The sequence below is a fragment of the Scardinius erythrophthalmus genome (genome assembly GCF_964197995.2).
Source record: "Scardinius erythrophthalmus genome assembly, chromosome: 25".
NCBI lineage: Eukaryota > Metazoa > Chordata > Actinopteri > Cypriniformes > Leuciscidae > Scardinius > Scardinius erythrophthalmus.
In genome coordinates, this window is record NC_138245.1 from 13,307,103 (window position 1) to 13,331,621 (window position 24,519).

Consider the following 24,519-nt stretch of genomic DNA (forward strand, 5'->3'; position numbering starts at 1 on the left):
AAACATTTTAAACATGGGAAATCATCCCTGCACCCCTACTCCAGCAACTATAGACAGTATTTACAGGGTTGCCCAGGACAACGGGATCCTCCCAGACATTACTCTTGATGGGACGGTGGCAAATCTACTGTCCCTAAATTCCAGCATTGCGCTCAACCTGCAGTATGCGACTGTCCGGCAGAGCCTGACTACAGACCAACTGGGAGCTTTAGACACCAACCTGACCTCTATTTTCGGACAAAGCAGTTATGTATCATACGGAGGTGTTGGAGTTGTAGCGCTTGCTTTATCTTTCCTGCTTGAAGCTCTTGTGTCCAGTATCGTCGGTCAGACGGATGGTGTGACCACAGACCCATTTAAAAAGGCTTTCGGATCAGATAACTCTTCGGAAATCGGCAGCATTGCGAGTGAATACCTCAAACTGGTGTCTAAGAGGGCCAATAACTTCGAGGAAATGGGAGAAATAACTGAACTCTATGACCAGAAGCTGAAATACGCTCTAATCGAGCTTTACGAGAGCATGACTTTGGATCAGCAGCTGAACACGTATAGTATTAAGCAGTGGATCAATGGAGCAGCGATCCACCTGCACATGAGGATTCATGGGATTCGTTTGGCTTCTGTCCCTAAAGGTACAGCGGAATCGCTGCGTTTATCGTACCGAACAGGTTTGGCGAGGTTAATTCAGCTCTATACTGGTTATTTGAGGCAGAACGTAAGAGAGCGGTCCACCATGCAAGGTCCTCCGGTAAAGGCGGGATTCTTAATCGTTGGACCCGGTAAGAAGGTTAGACACCGTGTGATCCACAACAACTGCCAATCTCAGGCTATTGCCACTGCTGTAGTGGCCCGAATTTTATCTGCACAGAATATTGGAAAGATAGAAAGGTTTTTTGATGAAGCTGGTCAAATCTTAGACCGCTTGCTTCAACAGAGAGACACTTTTGAACCACACATACAACGGCAGATTAAATCTTAACTGAATGTGGTGACTTTTGAGCTGTTTTTCCAAAAATACTTTGTTGTTTAAACACACTGCATTGTTAAACTGCGCCACATGCTATTTTTGTTGAGTTTGATACCATTGCTAACGATGATATGCTAACTACGGTAAGTGCTGGATGTATTAGCATTACTTAATGAAACAGCTTACCAAATAATAAATACATAATGATGATACCAGTATTTTACTGTTGATGTAATATAATTATTAAAGTGCTATTAACCCATTAAATTATGCTAATATAGATTATGCACATCAATTGTAAAACGGCACATGCAGAGAGATTTGCAGTTTGTGAACATGAAGGATAGAGTACAATAGAGAGAATAACAGATTGATCAGAGATGCATCAGTAGAAGGGAGACAGACGGCATCATATACAGCATTTTACATTACAGTATGTATGCCATGTGATACTGTAAACAGATTTCCATGGTAGAGACTGCCACTATTGTAACTCACCCTTCATCTGTAAAGGTTTACTACAGTATAGAGTCATATATGGTATACAGTGAGAACATTTACTGTATTGCCAGCAAACTCTGTTCTAGCACAAAACCTCATAGCAGTGTCATGCAACTTCATCACACCTTTTGATAACACACTATAGATACTATTACAAACATTATGGATTCAATTACTTAAGTTATGTAAGTATATTTTCTAATGTTGAAACTGTAGCCTGTATTACTGTAATTATTTCAGTAACCAGGTTGAATTGAAACATCTTGCATTGTTTGCTGTTTAATTAATTGATTGTTAAAAGTACTAAATTGAAAGAAGATAATATTGTTGTGTTTCGGTGATTAAACCAATGTTCTCATTACATATTATAATAATCTTGTGTTTGAAACAACGATTATGTGGACTGAAATGTGTAAAACTGTAATGAAAGCATTACATCAGGTTTCGAAAGAATGACCAGCTGTGTTTACAAGTGTGATCAGTTTGGATTTTTGTACTAATAGTTTTGAAAATGTACACCATACTTGTGAAAATAGTACCAAAGCGAATAAAAAAAACTGTAAGCAAACAGCACAACAAAATGTGCTGTTAGTGATGCTAGCCATTTTGCTTACACAATTTAGCAAATTTCAACCTCACAGAAGCCCCATGTCAGAAACAAATGGTTGTCACAAAAAAAAAAAAAAATGTATGTGCTCAATTGAGGCGTATAATTTTTTTATCCTGTAAGGCGAGCATAAACTAAGATAGAAACACATTTACCACATAAATCCCTTGATCCGCAATAAAAAAAAAACTTGTTGGTTGTAATATTTGTAATGTTACAACTATCCCCACCCCCAAACAGCCATACCTAACTGATTTAGCATGTGGGTTAAAGTTAGCATGAATGCAAAGCATCAAATTAAATTAGAGAAATGGCTATGAAGGTAAAATTATGCCATAAAGTATTGCATGCGCAGGGTAAGATTTGTGAAAGTGTACATAAGTTTGCAAGCGTAAATTAAATTTGCATGCGCAAGAGAAGATTTGTAAAGGTGTAAATCGCCTTTCAAGTGTAAGAAAAAAATATTTGCAGCATTTCACTGTTACTCGTAAGTGTAATTCATGTATTGTGAAGCTGCAGCTTCATGCTAACGCAAAATAAATATGATCTGTATTCCTCTGACTTCCATTTTTCCGCGCTTACACTTTTGGCACGGTTTTTACGCTCAAATACGGCCAAAAGTATTGCAGGCCCGTGAACAGCAATTTGCGACCGAAAACAACAGAGTTAGGAACTGCAAAACAGATTCACTGCATAAAATCAAACTTTGTGTAAAAAAATAAACTGTTGCAAATGTCTAAATGTGTGCATAGGGCAACAAAGTTACCGAAATAACCCGATTTGTACAGTTACGTCTTTCTTTTACCTGCGCTTCCAGTTTTGGCACGATTCTCTCACTCACTGAGTTTTGCAAGCGCGAAGAGGAGGGCGGGACCACCTTCATCATTTAGCCAATCAGATGAGCTTCTCGCTGACTCTAGGTTTACTCTTATCTGATTGGTTCAATAAACACGCCAGTCACCAGAACACATCTTTATCTTCATTTGGCTCAGAAACCTTCTGGTTGCCGAAATGGTACTTTTAATGCACACATACATGTTAAATAAATAGATAAATAAATAAATAAATAAATAAATAAATAAGTCATGATTGCTTAATAACCTGTGCATCATTAGGCTGATTAAAGCTGACTAACATTCATACTGAATTTCAAGCTGGTGTTAACGTTACTGGATTGAAATGTGATATATTATATAGGCTAATCTGTTACACCACTGAGCAGATGTTAAACTTTACAATCAAAACATTTAATACCCATTCTTTATGTAATAATACAATTCTGATGCAGTGTTTTTCACATCATGTCTCTGTTCGTGGCATTTAACACTCAATTACATATTTTGAAATATTGTCTTGGTAGCACTGTCAATATTGATTCTGACTTAGTGATTACTTTCGTGTGTCTGATCAAGCTATTATATGTAGCTAGTATAAATAACAAAATGCTTTCTCTGTGTCCAGATTTGACTGTAATGAAAAACTGATACTAAATCAACATAAACTCAACTTTGACAAAAAGTAACTAATTATGTCTGAATAAAAACCCAGCAACCAGGGAATATACAGCATCTTGATATGTTCATATATAGGGCTATACAGCCATCTAGTGGTTACACGATGGCATTGCAGGTGATAAATGGTGCATAATTTAGAGATGCTCTTAAATACACGAAAAAAATATAATTGTAACATAATAATAGTGGAATCCTCCCAATCAGTAGACAGGTGAAATTATGCATGCAGTAGTTCAGATAAAAAAAAAAAATTCTTAACACACCAGCTCGAAATTCATTATGGACTCATATAGTCATCCTAATGGTGCACAGCTTATTAAGCAATCATGACTTATTTGTTTATTTATTTGTTTATCTATTTATTTAACATGTATGTGTGCATTAAAAGTACCATTTCGGCAACCAGAAGGTTTCTGAGCCAAATGAAGATAAAGATGTGTTCTGGTGACTGGCGTGTTTATTGAACCAATCAGATAAGAGTAAACCTAGAGTCAGCGAGAAGCTCATCTGATTGGCTAAATGATGAACGTGGTCCCGCCCTCCTCTTCGCGCTTGCAAAACTCAGTGAGTGAGAGAATCGTGCCAAAACTGGAAGCGCAGGTAAAAGAAAGACGTAACTGTACAAATCGGGTTATTTCGGGAACTTTGTTGCCCTATGCACACATTTAGACATTTGCAACAGTTTATTTTTTACACAAAGTTTGATTTTATGCAGTGAATCTGTTTTGCAGTTCCTAACTCTGTTGTTTTCGGTCGCAAATTGCTGTTCACGGGCCTGCAATACTTTTGGCCGTATTTGAGCGTAAAAACCGTGCCAAAAGTGTAAGCGCGGAAAAATGGAAGTCAGAGGAATACAGATCATATTTATTTTGCGTTAGCATGAAGCTGCAGCTTCACAATACATGAATTACACTTACGAGTAACAGTGAAATGCTGCAAATATTTTTTTCTTACACTTGAAAGGCGATTTACACCTTTACAAATCTTCTCTTGCGCATGCAAATTTAATTTACGCTTGCAAACTTATGTACACTTTCACAAATCTTACCCTGCGCATGCAATACTTTATGGCATAATTTTACCTTCATAAATGGCTACTTAAAGTTTTGTGGTGGAAATAAAGCTTTTAATGTTGTTTATGTCTATGTGGTGTTTTTAATATGCTTTAAGACAAACCATGTGCAAATTCACAAGTCAACACCATTGCGGAGTATTTTCTCCTTAAAACAGTGAACCAAAGACTGTCTCAAAAATGCGGTTTGAAATCGCTGGTGTTTCTGACGTCACAAACTACCTTGTAACCAATCATGTCAACATGTGATCGTCGATGAGTGGATCTCTGAGCTGGTGTGAGTGAGTGGAGGCGGGGCTAATCTGCATATTCAAAGAACCACATATACTAAATGAGGCAAGGGTGTAGAGTTACATTCAAGCTATTTTAAGGCATGAAGAATTTTTTTTCAAGGAAAAAAAACGCTTAATTTGTGATCAAAGATTAGTTTTAAGGGATAAAATGGACTACAGGGGGACTTTAAAGTTATTCTACATCAAATTTCAGATTTAAGTGAACTTAAGGCTGATCTGAATGATCTGTCCTATTAGAATGGGGGTAGAATTGTTCTCTGTTGATGGCCATTCAAAAATATGCTAAAAAGATTTTATCAGCAACATATGAATTGCAAATATTGAATTACATTATACGATACATGTTTTACCACAATCAGATGTTTGTAGGGGTATTAAAAGCACAAACTGGACTCTAAAACTTTTATGTTTTCACTGTCTGCTGCATTTGTAGGCACAGCTCACGACAGTCGCTTAAGAAAGGTTTGGGATTGTTCAGGTTTTTGTTGCACCACCATTAAATCAGTGTTGTCATGACATCATTTCCTCTGGCTCTGGATTAATCATGAAATTTTCAGCTCAGACTGCTATTTTGTTTAATCTTTTTTTATTTAATAGTACATAAATACATTCATTTTGCAATGCATACAACAAACAGTTCTTGTTTTCAGAATTCAGTGTGATATATGTGATTTATGTAATTGTATTAGCCTACTGAAATTAACTTTTTATACAATATTTACTCAAAACTCAGTACAAATATTTCTGTCAAGAAGGTGTGTTAATCAGCCAAACATCAGCTGATTTATGATTATATTTGTCTATGTATCACCAGAAGGATGTATGAAACCCTTTCCTGTGAGATTAGCTGATTGGAGCTCCGGTCGTGACGAGTTTGTAGTACGCCCCCTTCAGGCCCATGAGATAGTCGTGTGCGCCCTTCTCGATAACATATCCTCTAGACATCACAGCTATGATGTCAGAGTTCTGGATAGTAGACAGACGGTGAGCAATGACGATACAAGTTCTGCCTTCTCTTGCTTTATCCAAAGCCTCCTGTACAGTCTGGCACACAGACGAACAAACATCGACTAGAGTTCTCGCACAACTAACAAACAGTGAAAATCCTCTAAAACTTGCGCTTTCTGGCTCACCTTTTCACTTTCTGTGTCCAGTGCTGAGGTGGCCTCATCCAGTAGAAGTATTTTGGGGTCTCGTATGATCGCCCTGGCTATAGCAATGCGTTGCTTTTGACCCCGGGAAAGCTGGGAACCTTGGGAACCGACATTAGTGTCGTATTTCTGCATCATGGGAGGAATAAGCAATCAAGCAATTAACATTTTTGTCACACTCACAAGAAACCATTAAAGATTTTTAATAGGATTTTGTATCTGTTATTATAATAACAGATTAATAATAATTATATATTATTATTGCTCTTATAATTTCTTAGTACTTTAAATGTGTCTATTTTATTTTTAATAATATTAAAATATTTATATTTTGTACAACACTTTTGGTCAACTTCATAAATGAATCATTTTTTGATCTAAAGATGTGAACAGCTTAGAGCAGAATCTCCGAGCTGTCGTTTTGTAATTAAAGTAGATTCCGACACAAAGTGAATGCAGCATTCATTCTAAATCCTTGTAATCCGAAGATTCCCAAAACTAACACCTCAGGAAGTGACATGACAAAGTCATGCAGCTGGGCCTTCTTGGCTGCGGAGATGACATCATCCATGCTGAGCTCTCGTTCATTGTCTCCATAGCGGATGTTTTCTGCAATACTGCAGTCAAACAAAATTGGCTCCTGAGAGACGATCCCAATCTTAGAGCGCAGGAAAGCAACGTTGACCCGAGTAGAGTCATGGCCATCAATGAGCTAATCGATAAAGAACAGTGATTAGATCACAAACTCAGTGTTTCGATAAAGATTTTAAAGCAAAAACCCCATTCCAAATATCGGTAAAAGATCTTAACCGTCTTCTTACCACACGTCCATTGTTAGGATCGTAGAATCTCTCCAATAGTTGAACGCTAGTGCTCTTGCCACAGCCACTGCTGCCCACAAAGGCCAAAGTCTGTCCCGGCTTAACACTCACATTCAGACCATTCAGAACCTGAATATCTGGCCGGGTCGGGTATGTGAACTTGCAGTCTATAAACTCAATATCCCCTTTAAAATTATCCTTAAAGAATAAGAAAGAGAAAGAGAAAGAGAAAGTGTTATGTGACGGTCAAATTGTGTGTTCCTGTGTAGGGCAGGTGATTTTTAAATTGCTGTGCAAAGAAATAATGCAGTACTAAAATGTAATATTAGAAACATTTTGTTTACATCGCCTACATTTCTATTTGAAATATGACAAATACATTCCAGTCATAATAACAGATATTGTGATAAACACACTGTATTTTCCGGAATATGAGTCACATTTTGTACCATCACAATCACCTGAATGAGTACATCAGCCCATAAATTTGGCTTTATATTGTCAACTAATTTAACAATATTTCATGAGTTATTCCACCGGACTACACATGGAATCTCTGGTTTCTCTTCAAGGGTTTTTTTTTTTTTTTTTTTTTTTTTTTGCAGGGGATTTATCTACATATATAAACATTTATTTTCCTTCTCACGTTCACTTTTCCACAAAACAACAGAAATAAATTCATTATTTTTATGTTTTTCTAATTCGGTCAATGACATTAAATATTGGCCAATGCAATAAGTCAATTAAACTATTGGAGATTACTGTGGTCTGTTTGTTTGCAAGATAAGGCATGTCAAGTTTATTTGAATAGCACATTTCCCACACACATGAAATTCAGTTTAGCTTTAAATTTGTAAAGGATTATTGTTTATAATAAACGTTTTTATAGCTAATGAATGCTACCATAATTTATGCTTACATTTTTCAATCTTGTTCTGTTAAATTTGAGGATTTGTTGTGGAGTGTGAGGCGGAACTAAAGTACATATTTATAGAGTTTAGAAAATATGTAAATGTTTCGTTTAATTAACAGGTATTTTACATTACGAAGCGACTTATCTGTGTTTTTTCACTCAGCAATGCAATGCAATTTTGACCCTGTGAAACTTTTGGTGTGACTTTATTCCAGATAATACGGTCCATGGTTGTTATTGATAAATGAATTACCCATTTGTCTCCTTCATTGCTGTAGGTGCTAATTTTGGGAATGTGGTCGAGTAGCTTGAAGAATCGCGCAGCAGAGATCTTGGCTTTGGCGTAGTCTGGAGTGTAAGAGGACGCTCGACCGAGAGCTGTGCCGCTGGTTACAATCGCTGAAATCACCCTGTTATTGATAGAAGCTCTCCAAATTATGAACATTTACTAAACCAGCAATACACTTTGTGGCATTGTTATCTCACCTGAAAACCATACTGAAGTGTAGCCCCTCTTGATAGACCAGGTATCCACCGAATCGATAGGAGGCGGAGTTCGCCATGAAGACCACACACTGGGAAAACCCATAGCAGGCACCGTAAACATTAGCCTTCTTCAGCGCGGCCTGGTACGGGGCCTCCAGCTGCGTGTTGAACATATCCACAAAACTGCGCTCTTTTCCAAGGCCGGCAATGGTGCGGATGTTATTCAGAGCTTCTCCAGAAATCTGCGCTCAGAAACAGACACAGAGACTTTTAAAAAGCCTGATGAGTAGATGATTTTACCAATACTCCAGTCTAACGTGAGCTCACCCTTCCTGCTGTCTCCATGGCCTCTTTGTCCTGCTTGGCGAATCCGGTTAGCATCTTAGCCTGAAACCCTCCAGAGAGAGCCAGGAAGGGCAGAAAACACAGGATAACCATAGTGAGCTTCCAGCTGAAGTAGAAGGAGATGATAATGGCCACACCGATGTTGGTCAAAGAATTCACGATCATGCCGATCTGAGAACCTGTGGCCTGGAGTGAGAGTTTTTTTTTTTACTGTAATTAAGCATTATTTTTTATTTAAATGTGCCGCAGATCATGTAGTCGTAATGAAAAAAGGATCAGCAAAATGTTTTTCTTACTCCCTGGACTTGTGAGGCATCAGTGGCCAGTCTTGTGGTCAAAGCACCAGGGCTGTTTCTGCGGTCATCAAACCAGCCGATCTCCTGCCCCAGCATTGCATGAAAACCCAGACGCCTCAGTCTACGTGTCAGCAGTTCCCCAGATTTAGAGAATGCATAGCCCTGAAAAAGAAAGATACAACAAACAAACAAACAAACAAACAAACAAACAAACAAACAAAAGAAGTAGCTGTAATAAAGATCTAGACCACTAGATAAAGACCCAAAGCACTGTTTTATTAACAAAGTTCGGGAGGAGCACGTTCAGATAATTAAACCTAATTAAACACATGTGGAGCACATTCAGATAATCAAACCTAATTAGACACGAGTGGAGCACACTCTGTTAATCAACCCAATTAACGAGTAAAGAGGTGTATACAGCAAACTTGCCTCCGTTCGTTGACAGTTTAACAGCATCCCTCCACCACCACATCTCCTCACTTCTAGTCCTAAATACTCTTACAACAACGGGGGGAGTACTCTGGGTTCGGGCAAAAATTCCGAGCTCAGAGCCTTCCCCCCGGACAGCACGCCAAATACGCATAATCTTTCCTATGTTCAATTGATGTAAGTGTGAACTCGTGAAACAAACGCGTGAACACAGCAAAAGCTGCTAATTTCACATCTCATTTAATTCCAAAATGTGCCGGAACGTAATTAGTAATGCGAAATGAGTTGCATTGTTAGTGTTGTCAAAAGGGCAATTAGCGGGCATACTATAGAATATATTATAGAATATACTGTAGCTGTACATGTTGGACATAATTCCGCCTGATACAAATTGTAGGTCTTTTAATGTCGATCAATAATGATTACAATCAAATTTTACCTCAGATTAAAAAACTTAACGCTAGACTGTTTTTGTTTCCTATAGCCAACATTTCAATCCCGCATGTAATGCAGTTCACCGAACGAGTCACGGCTTGATGATTTAAAACTCTGAACGAATCTATTTTACCGAGTCTTGACTGCCGTACAGTCTGACATTGAAGACAACTGAGATCCTACAGTGTGACATGGCTTACAGCAGGGATAATGTAGCCTACATACAGTCTAACAAGTAATAATTATAAAGGACTACCATAGATCATTCAGTGTGCACTCGGCTTTAGTCATTAAAATATGGTAATTGTAAAATCACATTATACTACTGAAGCTAAAATGGTCCTTTTCCCTTTCTTTGTTCTCAGTTAGCCTTCATTAGAAAGCTAACAGTTTATCCTAGTAGCTTAGCATAGCACTAACTCATTACATGACACTGGTTGCATCCGAAAACTTGCAAATGCAACATGTTCCTGGTCCAACATCTTTGTTGCATTCCGAGCAACCAATCAGATTTCAGGGACACGTTTAAAGTTTATGTCAAGTTTAGGCTTATAACCAGGGTTCCCAGACTGCAACATAGTGTCGGCCCAGATCCGGCCCACATCTGGTATGTGTGGAGTCCACGTGTACCAGATGTGGGCCGGATATGGGCCGACACTATGTTGCAGTCTGGGTTAGGTGTTATTCACCTATCATTTCCCTTTGATTTTAGGGATAATTTATGGGTAGGGTTAGGATTAGGGGTAGGGATATGGTTAGGATTAAATTTTCGAACAGGAATGTTGATCCAGAATCAACAAAATATGTTGACCCAGGAACGCTTCTAACTCTGCAAAATCAGGCTTGTTGCCTTGCTGCCCTACCAGGCAATGACATGATACCTTAACTGTCATGGAATGAAACGCACAGGATTGTGGGATATCAAAGGCAGCGAAGGATGCATCTATGCTGCTTTCAAAACAGATCTATCAGATGAAGGTATCTCAGGAGAAAGGAAGTGAAGCTAACATTAGAATCAGGCGTGTCTTGTTGCCGTCCTATCTTGGATTTTTAAGCTTCCGGACGCAACCACTGGTTTCCTGGCCCAGGCATTTGAAAGTAATTCTATCGCCCCCTTGAGGTTAGTTAACACCAATGACTATAACTATGCTATAATGCATAGAAATTTTGGTCTATCTGTAATAGTTTACAATATCTTTAAGATATATATTATAATAAAAAGGCTTAATATGAAGACAAACCTGTAACACTTGTGTGAAAAACGAAACCAAACCAACAAATACAAAGAACAGACAGATGCCATTAATTTCCCTCCGTTGCTCAACAGGATCAGGCATCGAGAATGTCTGCGAGTAAAAAGAAAGAGATAAAAGCCATGCTTACAAAAAACACATGAAGTAGAGGAGAATAGCAGGCAGAAAACTCACCGCCAGGATCTGGCTGAAGAGGAGAGAGTAGACTGGGTTCACCCCTCCATTCACAGCGGCTCCAAAGCTTCCAAAGAGCATGTAGGGCCATTCAGGAGCGTTATATTTAAGAATACGAGTCACTGGAGCTGGTTCCACCTCCTCTACATCATCCTCAATAAGGCTGCTCTGTATACACATACAGTATGCACATACATGAGATGTTTGAGAGACATGTCAGGCCCATGGAGGTGAAGAGATCTAACCTTTCCCATGAACTCCTGAGGAACGCAGGTTTCAGAGTATGAACGAGGGCCTAGCTCTCCAGCAAAGGCCACTGAGGATTCGGGTACAACATTCGACAGCTGTGATCGAGATCTTCGGTGAATAGAAGCCCTGCAGATATAGTAAAAGAGAGAGAGTGAGGTAGAAAAAGTGAAAAACTATATTAAAATTGTATTCTCATACACACTTACCACTGTATTACCAATGGAGCTGCCTACTTGAGGAAAGTTTTTCCACCCATCATTTTTTATGCAATATCCCATAATGCGGCAAAAAAATAGGTGGATGAAAACATAGCTTATGACATTTTGGCCACTGAAATAAGAAGTGTCCCCAGTTTCCATTTCAAAAATCTGGTCACTTTACATTTTTTTAATATTAGCTTTGCAACATACTACCATCAAATTCTACTGGAATCAACTGATCATTAGTTTAGTCTCTTGTGGGTTCATGTCTAACTAGGGTTTGAAAAAAGCTTGAGCAATAATTTTTACCTCAAGCTAGCTCGATAGCTTCCTGCCCTGTTGAGACTCTTTCTCTCTGCATCAGGATCAATACTCTCAGCTTCCTCCATCTCTGAGAAGAGTGGGAGACAGAAAGATTAGAATGACATATTCACTTCAAATCCTTTTCGTTCATTTGAAATAAAGCTGAAATAAAATAAAATAAAATATAAATGTTGAATGAAAAACTTTAAATGAAAAATTCAACGAAAATTTAAAATGTTGCCTTGGCAACTTACTGAAATAAAAAAGTACAAAAATGACTAAAACCGAAATTGAAATCAAAATAAATTAAATATAAATAGTGAGGGTCATTGACATCAAGTAAAAATAGGATGTTTTTCAGGTCGGTGGCAATGGGTTCAAAGTTAAAATAATTTGAACTTTGAGTACCACGTGACAATTCAGGGTGCTTTGCTCTACAGAGTTCAATGCATCGGAGAACATTGACACTAGTCATGTGAGCTGATCTCAGTACAGAGAACTAACAGTAGTAAAGAGAGAGTGTGTTACCCTGTTGGGCTTTTTGATTGAGGGCTTTGTCTCCCTGGCTCTGAAGAGTGACCAAAGTGAAGTAGACGCCCTTTCTATCCAGCAGCTCCTCATGTTTTCCTCGTTCCACGCCACGGCCATGCTCGAATCCCACGATCACATCTGCATTCTTTATTGTGGATAAACGGTGAGCGATGGAGATGGTGGTGCGACCCATTCGTACCTTCAACAGAGGATTGACGGTTGTTCAACTCTTCAGTGATTTCGATGTGCATTATTTTATTTACTTTTTGTAACTACTGACCTTGTCCAAAGCCTCCTGTACGACAGCTTCACTCTCGTTGTCCAGAGCCGATGTGGCCATGTCAAGCAGGAGGATTCTGGGATTCCTCACAAGTGCCCGGGCTATTGCGATTCTTTGTTTCTGCCCGCCACTCATCTGGCCACCTCCCTCACCTACCGAAGTGTCAAATTTCTAAAAAGAAAAGATCAAAAAGTTTAAGAAACATATTTACTATATTATACACTATCTTTCAAAGGTTTGGGGACAGTAATAATTTTTTGAATTGTTTTTGAAAGAAATCTTGTATGCTAACCAATGCTGCATTTATTTGATTAATAAAACAACAATAATGTTCTGAAATATTATTACAATTTAAAACTGTTTTATGTTTTTGTAAATATATTAAAATGAAATTTATTCCTGTGATGGCAAAGCTGAATATTCAGCATCATTACTCCAGTTTTCAGTGTCACGTGATCCTTCAGAAATCATTCTAATATGATGATTTGGTGATGATAATAATAAGAATAATTTCTTATTGGTATCAATGTTAAAAACAGTTGTGCTGCTAAATATTTTTTGAAAATTGTGATCTTTTTTTCAGGATTTTTTGATGAATAGAAAGTAGAAAAAATGACATTTTTATTTGAAAATGTACTTGAAATTGGAATCTTTTGTAACATTTTAAATGTCTTTTTGTCACTTTTAAACAATTTAATGCATCTTTCCTGATTAAAAGTATTAATTTATTTAAATACAAATCTTACTGACCCCAAAGTTTTAAAGGGTAGTATAAAATAGAGTTTATAGGAGGGATTCAAATGTAATTTAAACCTAAAAAATAAACAGAAACCTTCAGGATTTTGAAATATTTGAAACAAAAAAGATAATAATATAATATAATATAATATAATATAATATAATATAATATAATATAATATAATATAATATAATATAATATAATATAATATAATATAATATAATATAATATAGCTGGGATAGGCTTAGGCCTCCTGTGACCCTACAGAGGTTAAAGGGTTAGTTCACCCAAAAATGAAAATTATGTCAGTAATTACTCACCCTCATGTTGTTCCAACCATGTAAGTCTTTCGTTCATCTTCGGAACACAAATTAAGATATTTAATTTGCCAGGACGCATGCGCGAGAACTGAGCTTACGGCGTTCTTCTTCTACTACTACTTGTTACTGACTGCTCACTCCTTGGGAGTATTTAAGCTCAGTTCTCGCGCATGCGTCCTGGCGCTCCCGTGAACTCTCGTCAGAGGCCCACATTGAGGAACACTAATAGTTGGATAAAGTCGTTATTTTTGTTGTTTTTCCGCACAAAAATTATTGTCGTCGCATGATAAACTTAATGTAGTGCCACTGTAGTTACTTGGACTATTTTAACGATGTTTTAATAACTATTCTGGGCCGGTGAGTTTCGGTCACACTGGAAGCCTATGGAGGAGTCAAAATTCTGTCAGATTTCATCAAAAATATCTTAATTTGTGTTCCGAAGATGAACGAAAGACTTACATGGTTGGAACAACATGAGGGTGAGTAATTACTGACAGAATTTTCATTTTTGGGTGAACTAACCCTTTAAGTGTCATGGAGATGGATGGACGGATGGATAATAATATAATATAGAGACCAAGATGGTCATTAATTATGATGTCTATGTAATTGGACATATTTGGTGGTCTCCTGCCTGTGGTAAATCCATGATGAAGTTATAGGCGTTGGCCTCTTTGGCTGCTGTGATGATGTCGTCGTTCGAGACTCCAGGCCGCCCATATCGAATGTTCTCAGCAATGGTGGTCGCAAACAGAACTGGCTCCTGCTCCACAATCCCAATCAGAGAACGCAGCCACTGGATGTTCAGGCCCCTGATGTCATGACCATCCAACGTAACCTGGAGCGAAGGAAATCCTTCTGAATGATGTTCACCAAAAATACTGCAGCATGTAAAAGAGATGTTTCTTTACCATCCCTTCTTTGGGGTCATAGAACCGTTGAATGAGCTGGATCGCGGTGCTCTTCCCAGCGCCACTGGGACCCACAAACGCTGTTGTCTCTCCTGACTTAACCTGCAGATTAAGCTGATCGAGGATCTGTGAGAGGGAGAGTAGAGTTCATCTAAAGTAAGAACACAGCAGAGAGACATCTGGTAACGCCACTGGTGAACATTTCAACTTTACCTTCACTTCAGGTCGAGATGGGTAATGAAAAGTTACGTTATGAAACTCCAGATCTCCTTTCACTTTGTCTAACTTATATCCAGCCTCAGAGAGACAATCGATCTCTGGTTCCTGAAAATAAGACAATATTCCTGTCAATTCATCACTCGGAAAGGTGTCGGACAGTCTCAGATAGATGTTAGACATGCAATAATACAGCTGTTTTCTTCTGACTGACACCTGCTTTGAGCTTGCTGGGCTTTTTCATTCTGTGCATTTTTCTACACTAACTAAAATCCAGCACAGAGGGCTTTAACACTCATCTGCCATCTGTGTAAGATCATATTTTCGGTATTCATGGGATTGACATCTGTCTTATTTTTTATTTAATTTTTTTCTGTATACAAGTGGTCCAATGTAGATTTTTTACATTTAATAAAATTATTAAATTCAATTAAATTTAACTAATTGTTTTCAGCATAACAATTAAAGTGAGTTCAGAATGAAAAAAAAAAAAAAAAAATTTTTTGACTTAAAAATAAAAACAAATGAAGGAAAATTAATCAAAAACAAATTTCTTGTTCATTTTACATCATTTTACTCAAAATTGCTGTTTATTTACAGGTTTAAATTCTATTTATAGCTTTAATTTATATTTACTGTATTTTAGTTTTAGCTATTTTAGTACTTCAACTTATTTCATTTCAATTAGCAATTTTAAGATCATTTTAATAGTTTCATCTAACATTTTCATCTAACATTTATATTTTATTTTATTTCAGCTTTATTTTATTTAACAAAAATGTTAATAGTGTATTTGAGACAGATATTAGTCTTTTCATGTGATTTGAGTGATGTCCGTTGTCCGCAGGGTTCTTACGCGGTCGATGGTCTCAAAGATAATGGTGGCGGCTCCTCTTCCAGCAGCAAAAGCCTCCAGACAAGGAGACGCCTGGCCCAAATTCAGCGCAGCAATAAGCACTCCGAAAAATACCTGCAAAACAAAACATGTGATATCCAATCAATATCTGCGTTCTGCCTTTTCTGCCACATCTGTAATGTGAATAACAAAATGAACCTTGATGTGTGGGTTCTTTTTCATGTGCTTGCATGAGATCATGTGTGTGTACCTGTAGTAAAGTCCCTGGACTGTACTCTTGTGTGTCCACTACTAAACTGGACCCATACCAGAAAGCTAGTGCGTAACACAGGAAGATGATGAACCACAAGTATCCTGTGAAAAACCCCATGATCAGACCTTTCCGGATGCCCCATCGCTGGGCAGAGATCAGATTACGGTCATACCTGCAGAAAATACAATGTGTAAAGAGTTCGGAGGAAATAACACAGTCAGTACATTTCTGATTACAGTGTTGTGCGGGAGTCATTATGTGAAGTAAAGATGATGGTTAGTTACCTGTCCACTTCTTTTTTCTCGCCACCGAATGCTGCCACAGTACGAACAGAAGACAATACCTCATCTGCCACAGCACCTGCTTTAGCGTATGCCTGCAGCTCCATTCCCGTCAGTTTCGCCACAAACTAGACAAGCACAAGCAATCAAAACAAATGTAATATATTGTAATTAACTTTATACAACAGTTTGTTACAACCCTCAGATGTGATAGACAAATGGATTATCTTGGAACTCCACTCAGCCAGTGTTTGTTGCAGAGAGACTAGATCAAATTCACCATGAAATCAAAATGAACACTGCCTAATTTTTATGGAATATTGTATAATAGTGTTTATCCATACACATCATGTTTTATTTTTAGTTCATTTGCCCTCGTAATCTTTCATCAAAATAACATCCCCTCCCACTTGCAACAACATCTCTTCTCTGAGGATGCATTCACTGGCGTGAGGGCGGGACAACCTGTCTCTCACATGAGATCCACCAATAGAAAACCACAATGGTCCAATCAATAGAGTGCTGTGGGGAGGAAGTCAAAACCCAGAAGACTAATAAACTGGTGCAGGTATGACATCACTTTGTAGGCCAAAACGCAGAAACGAGTTAGCATTTTAGCACTTTCGGTTCCATCGTCCCGAAGTCAACGGGTTTTTTAAATGGGATTATTGTTAAATGGCTTAAATAAGGTTTGCGGTTAACACAAGCTCAAGACATTTTCACGTTTTATTCTACGACATAAAATACATAAGTATTACCCCACTCGTGATTTTTGAAGCTGTTGCGTGTCTTGAAAAAGACGGTTGCTAACAAGCGGCTAAATGGGATTACAGAGGCTGTCGAGGAGATTAAACGTCATCACGCTGAACTGGTAAACTCAGTTCGCTTTTACAGCCTCTTTATGCTTATAATTACTATTATAATAACTATTTTAACTCAAACTTTCTGGGAAAATGTTTTTAGGTAAGAACTGAAAGAGTTGTCGGAAGCTTAGTGATGGTGAAGTTGAAGTCGCAAGTAGTTTGTTTTATAGCCTATTAGCTTTTTACTTCAGGCGACAGCATAGGCTTCAAAATTCATAAAAGTTGTTCATCTGTGAAATTATCTTAATGGACAAAATGTGTAAGTATCATAAACTTTTGTTGATCACAGATCTTGGTTTTTGCGATAATCCAAAAGCCTACGTTAAAATCCTATTGGGTGAGACGCTAACCGCCGGTTGGCCGTTTTCTTAAGGGGTTTTATAATGCGTTTTTTCAATTTATGAGATGCTTGGTCTTATCTAGTTACTTATCAGAGACATACATTTTATAAAATAAACATAACAGCTTCAAAATTTGCATTTTTGATACGGGGGTGTGTAGGGCTTGACGCTTGTAGCCGCGAAAAATAACTCAATTTAGTACTGAGAGGCGGCTTTATGTGCGCAAACTGCGGGAATGAGTACAATTATGGGCAATACATGCAATCCCAAGCCGAAATTCAAGCCCTGTAACACTAACAATATTCATCCGGAGCAAATGAAACGAGTGAGTGAGAGGAGGGGGGTTTGTGTGTAACTCGCTGTCGGAGAGATGAGAGAGTGAGAAAGCGCAGCTAGTCTCGTGTGTCTATTCTGCGGAAAATGAGTGATGGAAGCGTTTCAGATATTTCATTATTGAAAAGTTTTGACAACACTACATTGCAAGTTTTTAAAAGACTACAAGTGAAAAATTTCAATGAAATCCACCAGCACTTGGCTGGTTGGCGGGTGTTAATGTCAAGCCCTGGGTGTGTGTGTAATTTACATTATAGAGTAAAACATTGAAGTATCATCAAGTTATGTTTACCACAGACCGTATTTCATTCATAAATTGGAAAAAAAAAACATCATAAAAACCCATTGGAAAATCTCGAGAGAACCGGGTCGAATTGGTCTTCCGGGTTTTGACGTCATTCCTTCCATTTCATCCTGAATTTAATGTTGGGGATTTTTCAGTGACTCTTTCTGCAGGTTACATGTTAAACCAGTAAGGTGGCAAAAGTCAGTGGCGCCTCTGTCTGCCCTGGCCGTAATAGATTTAGAGCTTTTAGTTCAGGAAAGAACAAAATGCAGTTCACACAGAATGTTTTTTGTTTTTACTTTTAAATAGGACCTATTGTGCAAAATTCACTTGAACATGGTCTTTGAACATAAATGTGTGTCGGCAGTGTGTGTACACAGCCACCCTATAATGGTAAAAATCCACCCACTTCTTTTTTTTAAATCCCCATAAATCATTAGCAGTGTCTCAGAACAAGCGGTTTGCAGATTGTAGCTTTTGTGATGTCACAAATGTTTAGGCCCCGCCCACAACTGCTGACGGACTCTGCCCTATTAGCATAGCCCCGCCCTGAGTGATCTGTACACAGTCTGACATGTTTATCTCCTTTGCCAGAGTAGCATTCAAGAAATGTATTCTTATTAAAGATACTAAAGTTATTCAAGTGATTTTCTGTTTTTCTTTTGTTGTTTGATTCATATGAACAGCATAGCAGTAGGTACTGTATATTACACTGCTTTCACTTTAATACACAGATCTAATATACTGTGCACATGCGATTTCTTTACTTGCTGTTTATGTTCACAGACATAACCGACTGTGTTTGTGTGAACGGTGTGTTTTTGACATAACCGTGTGTGTATTTGACAGTTTAAGTGCAATAAGACATGAAAGAGAACTTAGATTAATACTCATGGGACACTCCATCTGACATCCAGCTTTCTGTGCACACGCTCCGGGTGTGTGCGCTCAGAAAACCATATATCAGAAGTTTAGACTGATTTGACTATAAAAAGCATGTTTGGCAGAGTATCTGATGCCTGAGCTGCAGTGGCTCCGCCCTCTTCTGGAAAGCAGCAGCTAATTTGCATTTAAAGGTACATGCATGAAAACAACCCTTCTACTCAAAAATGGGCATTTACAACAAAGTATCTGTTGGGTATTTTGAGCTGAAACTTCACAGACACATTCTGGGGACATCAGAGACTTATATTACATCTTGTAAAAAGCGGCATAATAGGTCCCCTTTGAGATGCAATGCAGTGTAGTGGAATGAAAAATACTCACATTTTTCAAAGTTCTTTGCCATGTCGTTTAAAATAGCATGGGACTGAAAAACTCGGCACACTGGTCAAAGATGACAGTCTAGTTGCATGTTGATATAAAAAAAATGATTTAAAAGCAGCAACAGAATGTGCCGGGCAATCTGCAGGTTTCAAAAACTCGTCTTTGATTAAAAGTGCTGATGACGTATAAATCTGTTAATTGAAATCCACTTTGCCCACATAGTTATCATTATCTTTATCGTTGTCGTTCTTGGTGTGAACGGAGCTGTTGTGTTTAAAATGTGTGATCTTATGTGTGAAATGCATGAAATCTTATGTATGAAAAAAAAGTCCTGATGAATTTTCTTTTCTCACCAGAGCCATGAGACCTGCTCCGAGCCCAATCAGAGGAGACACTGAGACGATGACCAGCGTTAGTTTCCAGCCCTTTGCGAAACCCATGAGGAAACCACACACGAATGTGGTGAAGCGCTGGATGAAGATCCCCACCTGATCAGCGATGGCATCATTTATCTTGTTGATGTCACTAGGATTACATGAGATACAATGTTAGGTAACTCTTGTTTATTTAGCATTTGTGCTCTGGAAAGTGTTTGAATGTGTCTTACTCAGACATGCGAGTGTTGAGCTCTCCCACAGAGGTGCAGTCAAACCAACCAATCTCCATCCTCATGACCTTCCTGAAGTACATCTGCCTGATGATCTGAATCTGCCGTGCTGCCGCAGTGATCCACAGGGAGATCTGAAGGAAACAAAATGAGAGAGAAAAGCCTTTAATGGATACTATAATGCAAAAAAATATGCACATTATTGAAGTTTTTGCAAATTTCGTATTGCACATTTACAAAACAAGAAAGAACCAACAGTAATTAGTTGAAAAGTCTCACTTGGAGGTATCCAAGAATGAAGACCCCTGCTCCAATGCCCACATAATAGTAGGCGAAATTGGTCATTTCATATTCAATGTCTAATAGCCTGAAGCAGAAGAGCACACCATCATTAAATACATTTTTTTGAAAAATTGAGAGAGAAACATAGGAAATAATTTTCAACAGTAGAAAGTTTTATTATATATATATACATATATTTTTTTTTTTAATGCCAGACACATACATTTGATTTGACTGAATAGGTTTTTCTAATATTGAGCAGAAAAAGACAGTTCCCTTGATACAAAGTAAAAAAATTCACTTTTTTTTTTTTTTTTTTTTTTTTTGCTTTAATAAAATGACTAATAATTTCTTTTTGGAAACATCACGTTTACTAATTTTCTCACACAATATAAATGAGTCTTTATACATTCAAATAAATAGCTGCATTTGATTTTAGAGAGAGTGAATCCCTCACAAGGGACAGAATAAAATAAGTGAAAACCACTGCTTTGTTTATTCTCACCCGCATGATTTGGTCATGTTCAGTGCCAGGTTTTCTTCTTGTGTCAGGTTTCGCCACTGTATAGTGTTGTTCACACATACTTTCTCCGGGTCAGTAAGCTCATTGAGCTCGATGTCATACTCTATGAAGGTGTCCGTCAGCATCCCAAACACGAGCAGCATCAGCGGCTGCGCCGAACCGTGAGCAATCGCGCACAAGCTCCCAAAAATCATCATCCAGATCTCCCGGCAGCTGGCAAAGCGAAACTGTAGGGGAAATCAATTTACATGTTCATCAATAATGTGATTATTTCAGATAATCAAAGTAAGGACTTAATTGCAGTAAGATGTTTACCTCTTCACTCCCATTTACATGTAATTTTCATTATTCTTATTATGCTAAGAAGTGTTTTGTGGTTATTTTTACCACCGTGTAGGCCTACCCCACAGCACAAATGATGAACTCACATATACAGTATGTATGTTATCATCAAATGCAAAACACATTTATATGTAGGCCTAGGTAATATGTAGTAGTGTCAAAACTTTTCTTCTTTTGTATTAGTTTGTACAAAATTGGCCTACTGCAAAATTATGTACAGAACAGCTAAATTACACTGACCGGCCTAAAAAAAGTTTCTGATTGGATTTAAATAGGCAAATGCCTTAGAGTCTATGATTGGATCATTATTCCAGTGATTGTTATGTTTCTAGCATGTTATATGTTTGGCAACAGTTCTTCTAAGCCTAATTGATAGAGTGCGTAGCTTTTTATTTCTTAAACAACCATGTAGACACATCATGGCCATATTCCATGATTGGCCAAGATTCATCAGGCTTAAATTGTGAAAGAATGGTTGTGAGGGAGCATGAAGAATCATTTTCACATATGAAGTGGCTCTGAGTCCAGTCCTTAAATTCATTGAAAGTCTTTAGGATGTGCTGGAGGAGACTTTACAGAGTGCTGGACTCTTGCATTGTCAATTTAAGTTCTTGACCAAAAATGCATTCACCAATTAATGGAAATAACATCACAACATTTATTTCCATCAAGAGGTGCATCAATTGTTGATCTATATTCGGATATACCGTGTATATTCGGATGAAATTTTCGCTCCACAAAATCTTGATTTTAGAACACTGTTGGCCTTACGGACAATACTAACATGTCACTTACAGTCATTATAAACTATACATTATGCAACAGGTGTCCATCCGTGCCGTGTAACTTTTTTTGTTGTTGTTGTTGTTGGCCCAAACAGGACAGTCAAAAAACATATTACCCTTAACAACAGAATTCTTCTCATTGTAATAATATATCTCAGAGGAATTACCAGCTGAAAGAAGCCAACGCGGATGGCCGATTCTTCTTCCTTGCCATCTTTGGACCTGTGAATGAAATAGTTTGTGGTGCTCAAAGTAAATGTGAGAAAACAAGCTTTCATCATCAAGGAAAAGGAGAGAAAGATGACTTACTTTTTATCCTTTCCCATTGTCCTGTATTAACACAAGTTTAGTTCAGAAACATTAAAAATAAGCAATTCTCAATGCTTTATTTTAAATAAACAAATGTAGATGAAAAAAAAGCAGAACTTACATGTAATCACCATTTGTCGCTGTAACAGAATCAATATGTTCATTCGTGTCTGAATGGATTGTGCTATAGATTTGAGAATAGTTTTAAAAGATTATTTTTTAAACCCTTTACCCTCATCTGAAAATTCATAACCATCATTTTCCTGTCCAAACTTCTTGATGCTGCGCAGCTTTACGGTTCCTGGCATTGTTCTGCCTGTTCTTGTCTTAATGCCATTAGGAAAACAGATGCTTGAGGATAATTGCATCACAGAGAAACATAATGTATCATTTCAGATTTCAAACCAACAAAGTAAACTTACCTGGCTGATCCAAAGTTACTCTCTTTTTCTGAGATTTTTAGTTTTACAGTGAAAACTCTTCCTTGGATGCTCCTAAAATCCAGTCATATTCTTAGCAAGTGTCTGGATAGACTCCTTCTAAGCTCCGGGAATGTGTCGTTTGTGAATCTCTCGATTGTTGCCAGCAGTATGTGTTTGTAGTTAAATGTCTTGGTCGGTTTGGCTCAGGTGAGGTAACTGTCCGGAAGGTTTGTTCTGTCAGGGAGGGTGAATGACACTGAGGGTGAATACAAACACTGACATGAGATAATTGTCCCAAAAAAATCAATTCGGGCACATGTTTTCACAAGATGATTATTATGATACTGACATTAATTCCCAAAATCTCATTAAAAACCCTGTAGTCAATAATTTCAGCAATTTCAAACCGTGTTTTTGAGACTGTCTTTGGTTCACTGCAGTTTTAAAAAGAAAATCAGCAATGGTGTTGACTTATGAATTTGCACATGGTTTGTCTTAAAGCATATTAAAAACACCATATAGACAATATAAACAATATTAAAAGCTTGATTTTCACCACAGGGGACTTTAAGAATAAGATTAAGTTGTTAAAAAATTTCAGGAGCATCCAAAAGGGTGGCCATTTGTCATACAGTCGTTTTATACGAAATTATCCACGATTAAATGACTGTACTTTAATATTTTACATGCCTGAGATATGGGAGATGTCTAAAGATTCAGATGCATTCGGAGAACTGTTTCTGAATCAAGGTAAAAGCTTGCGAGGTCATTCACCTCAGCATGTTTCTGTTCTGCAGGCACAGGACACGGGGGTAACCCATCATGCACTGCAGAATCAACATGTTTGAAAGCTACACCATTTTATAAAACACTTTTATATAGTACTCTGATAGCCTTGACCAATAAAACGAATTTCATTTTAAGTAAGTGAAACACCAATCTATGTTGTGGTCAGGGAGATATTACAAATTTCGTTTTTGTGAGCAAAATATTTAGTTGTATTGCGGCAGAACAAGCATGAGTGCGCGCTACACAGAAACCAAATACACAGACAGAACTGAATCATTAACTCAGAGGTCAGATCCTTCTGTAGCTCTGCCTCATTCCCCACTCAGATTAATACGGTCAACACTCTATATGTGATTGACCTGATCAACTCTATTCTTTACTGCACTCTTAACAATCATAAAAATCAAACAATGAGTTTTCAAAATCTTTTAAATCATTCGAAAGTCAATTCAAGTCAAAATTCAAATGGAATTATGTTTTTTTTTTTTTTTCTAAATAAAATGAGCTTTTTTCCTTATGCACTTGCATGCCGCTGCGGATAGAGACAGAGCGCAGCGGATGGCTCACTAGTCTGTTGCGCAGACAGGGTGACGGCTGACCAAGGTGGAGCCGGAGGGACGATGGAGCCTGGTGGAGCCGTAAGGCCGAAGGTCTCTGGTGAAGCAGAGGGAGAGAGGAGCCAAAGTGGAGCCGGCAGGTCGACGGGCCGAGGTGGAGTGATGGGATCAGTGGCTGGAGGCAGAGCTAGGGGATCCACCTGCGTGGGCGAAGCTAGCGACCGTAAGACCAGAGGCTTATCAATATAGAAATTAGGGAAGAAGATGAGGGGCTGACAGAACCAGCTGAGGCGGGTCTGAAGTGCTGGCTGACTTTTGCAGTGGATGAGGGAGAGGTCAGCGATGATAACCATGTTGGGTAGGACCAGCGGTGATGAGGGCACAGATGATTCAGGGCTGGGTCGAATTATTTGTC

The 24,519-nt window shown here is 38.0% G+C and overlaps 2 protein-coding genes across 2 annotated transcripts; one reads left to right on the forward strand and one right to left on the reverse strand.

Moving 5' to 3' along the window:
- Window positions 1–1,829, forward strand: LOC308685608 (uncharacterized protein). Its single transcript, XM_081357493.1, has one exon. It carries the CDS (start codon window positions 14–16, stop codon window positions 977–979), a length of 966 nt encoding a protein of 321 aa, XP_081213619.1. The 5' UTR covers window positions 1–13; the 3' UTR covers window positions 980–1,829.
- Window positions 1,830–5,508: 3,679 nt separating this feature from the next.
- abcb11b (ATP-binding cassette, sub-family B (MDR/TAP), member 11b) lies at window positions 5,509–22,644 on the reverse strand (the record flags this gene model as incomplete). Its single annotated transcript, XM_081357215.1, has 28 exons — window positions 5,509–5,998; window positions 6,088–6,234; window positions 6,611–6,817; window positions 6,927–7,124; window positions 8,093–8,249; window positions 8,326–8,567; window positions 8,653–8,856; window positions 8,967–9,128; window positions 11,075–11,179; window positions 11,261–11,428; window positions 11,506–11,635; window positions 12,019–12,100; window positions 12,541–12,742; window positions 12,824–12,994; window positions 14,517–14,720; window positions 14,794–14,919; window positions 15,007–15,117; window positions 15,866–15,979; window positions 16,116–16,290; window positions 16,403–16,527; window positions 19,842–20,013; window positions 20,096–20,229; window positions 20,375–20,462; window positions 20,883–21,127; window positions 22,195–22,249; window positions 22,337–22,357; window positions 22,458–22,476; window positions 22,569–22,644. The coding sequence occupies 28 exons, from the start codon at window positions 22,642–22,644 to the stop codon at window positions 5,798–5,800; spliced, it is 4,041 nt and encodes a 1,346-aa protein (XP_081213341.1). The 3' UTR covers window positions 5,509–5,797.
- Between the last annotated feature and the right edge of the window lie 1,875 nt (window positions 22,645–24,519).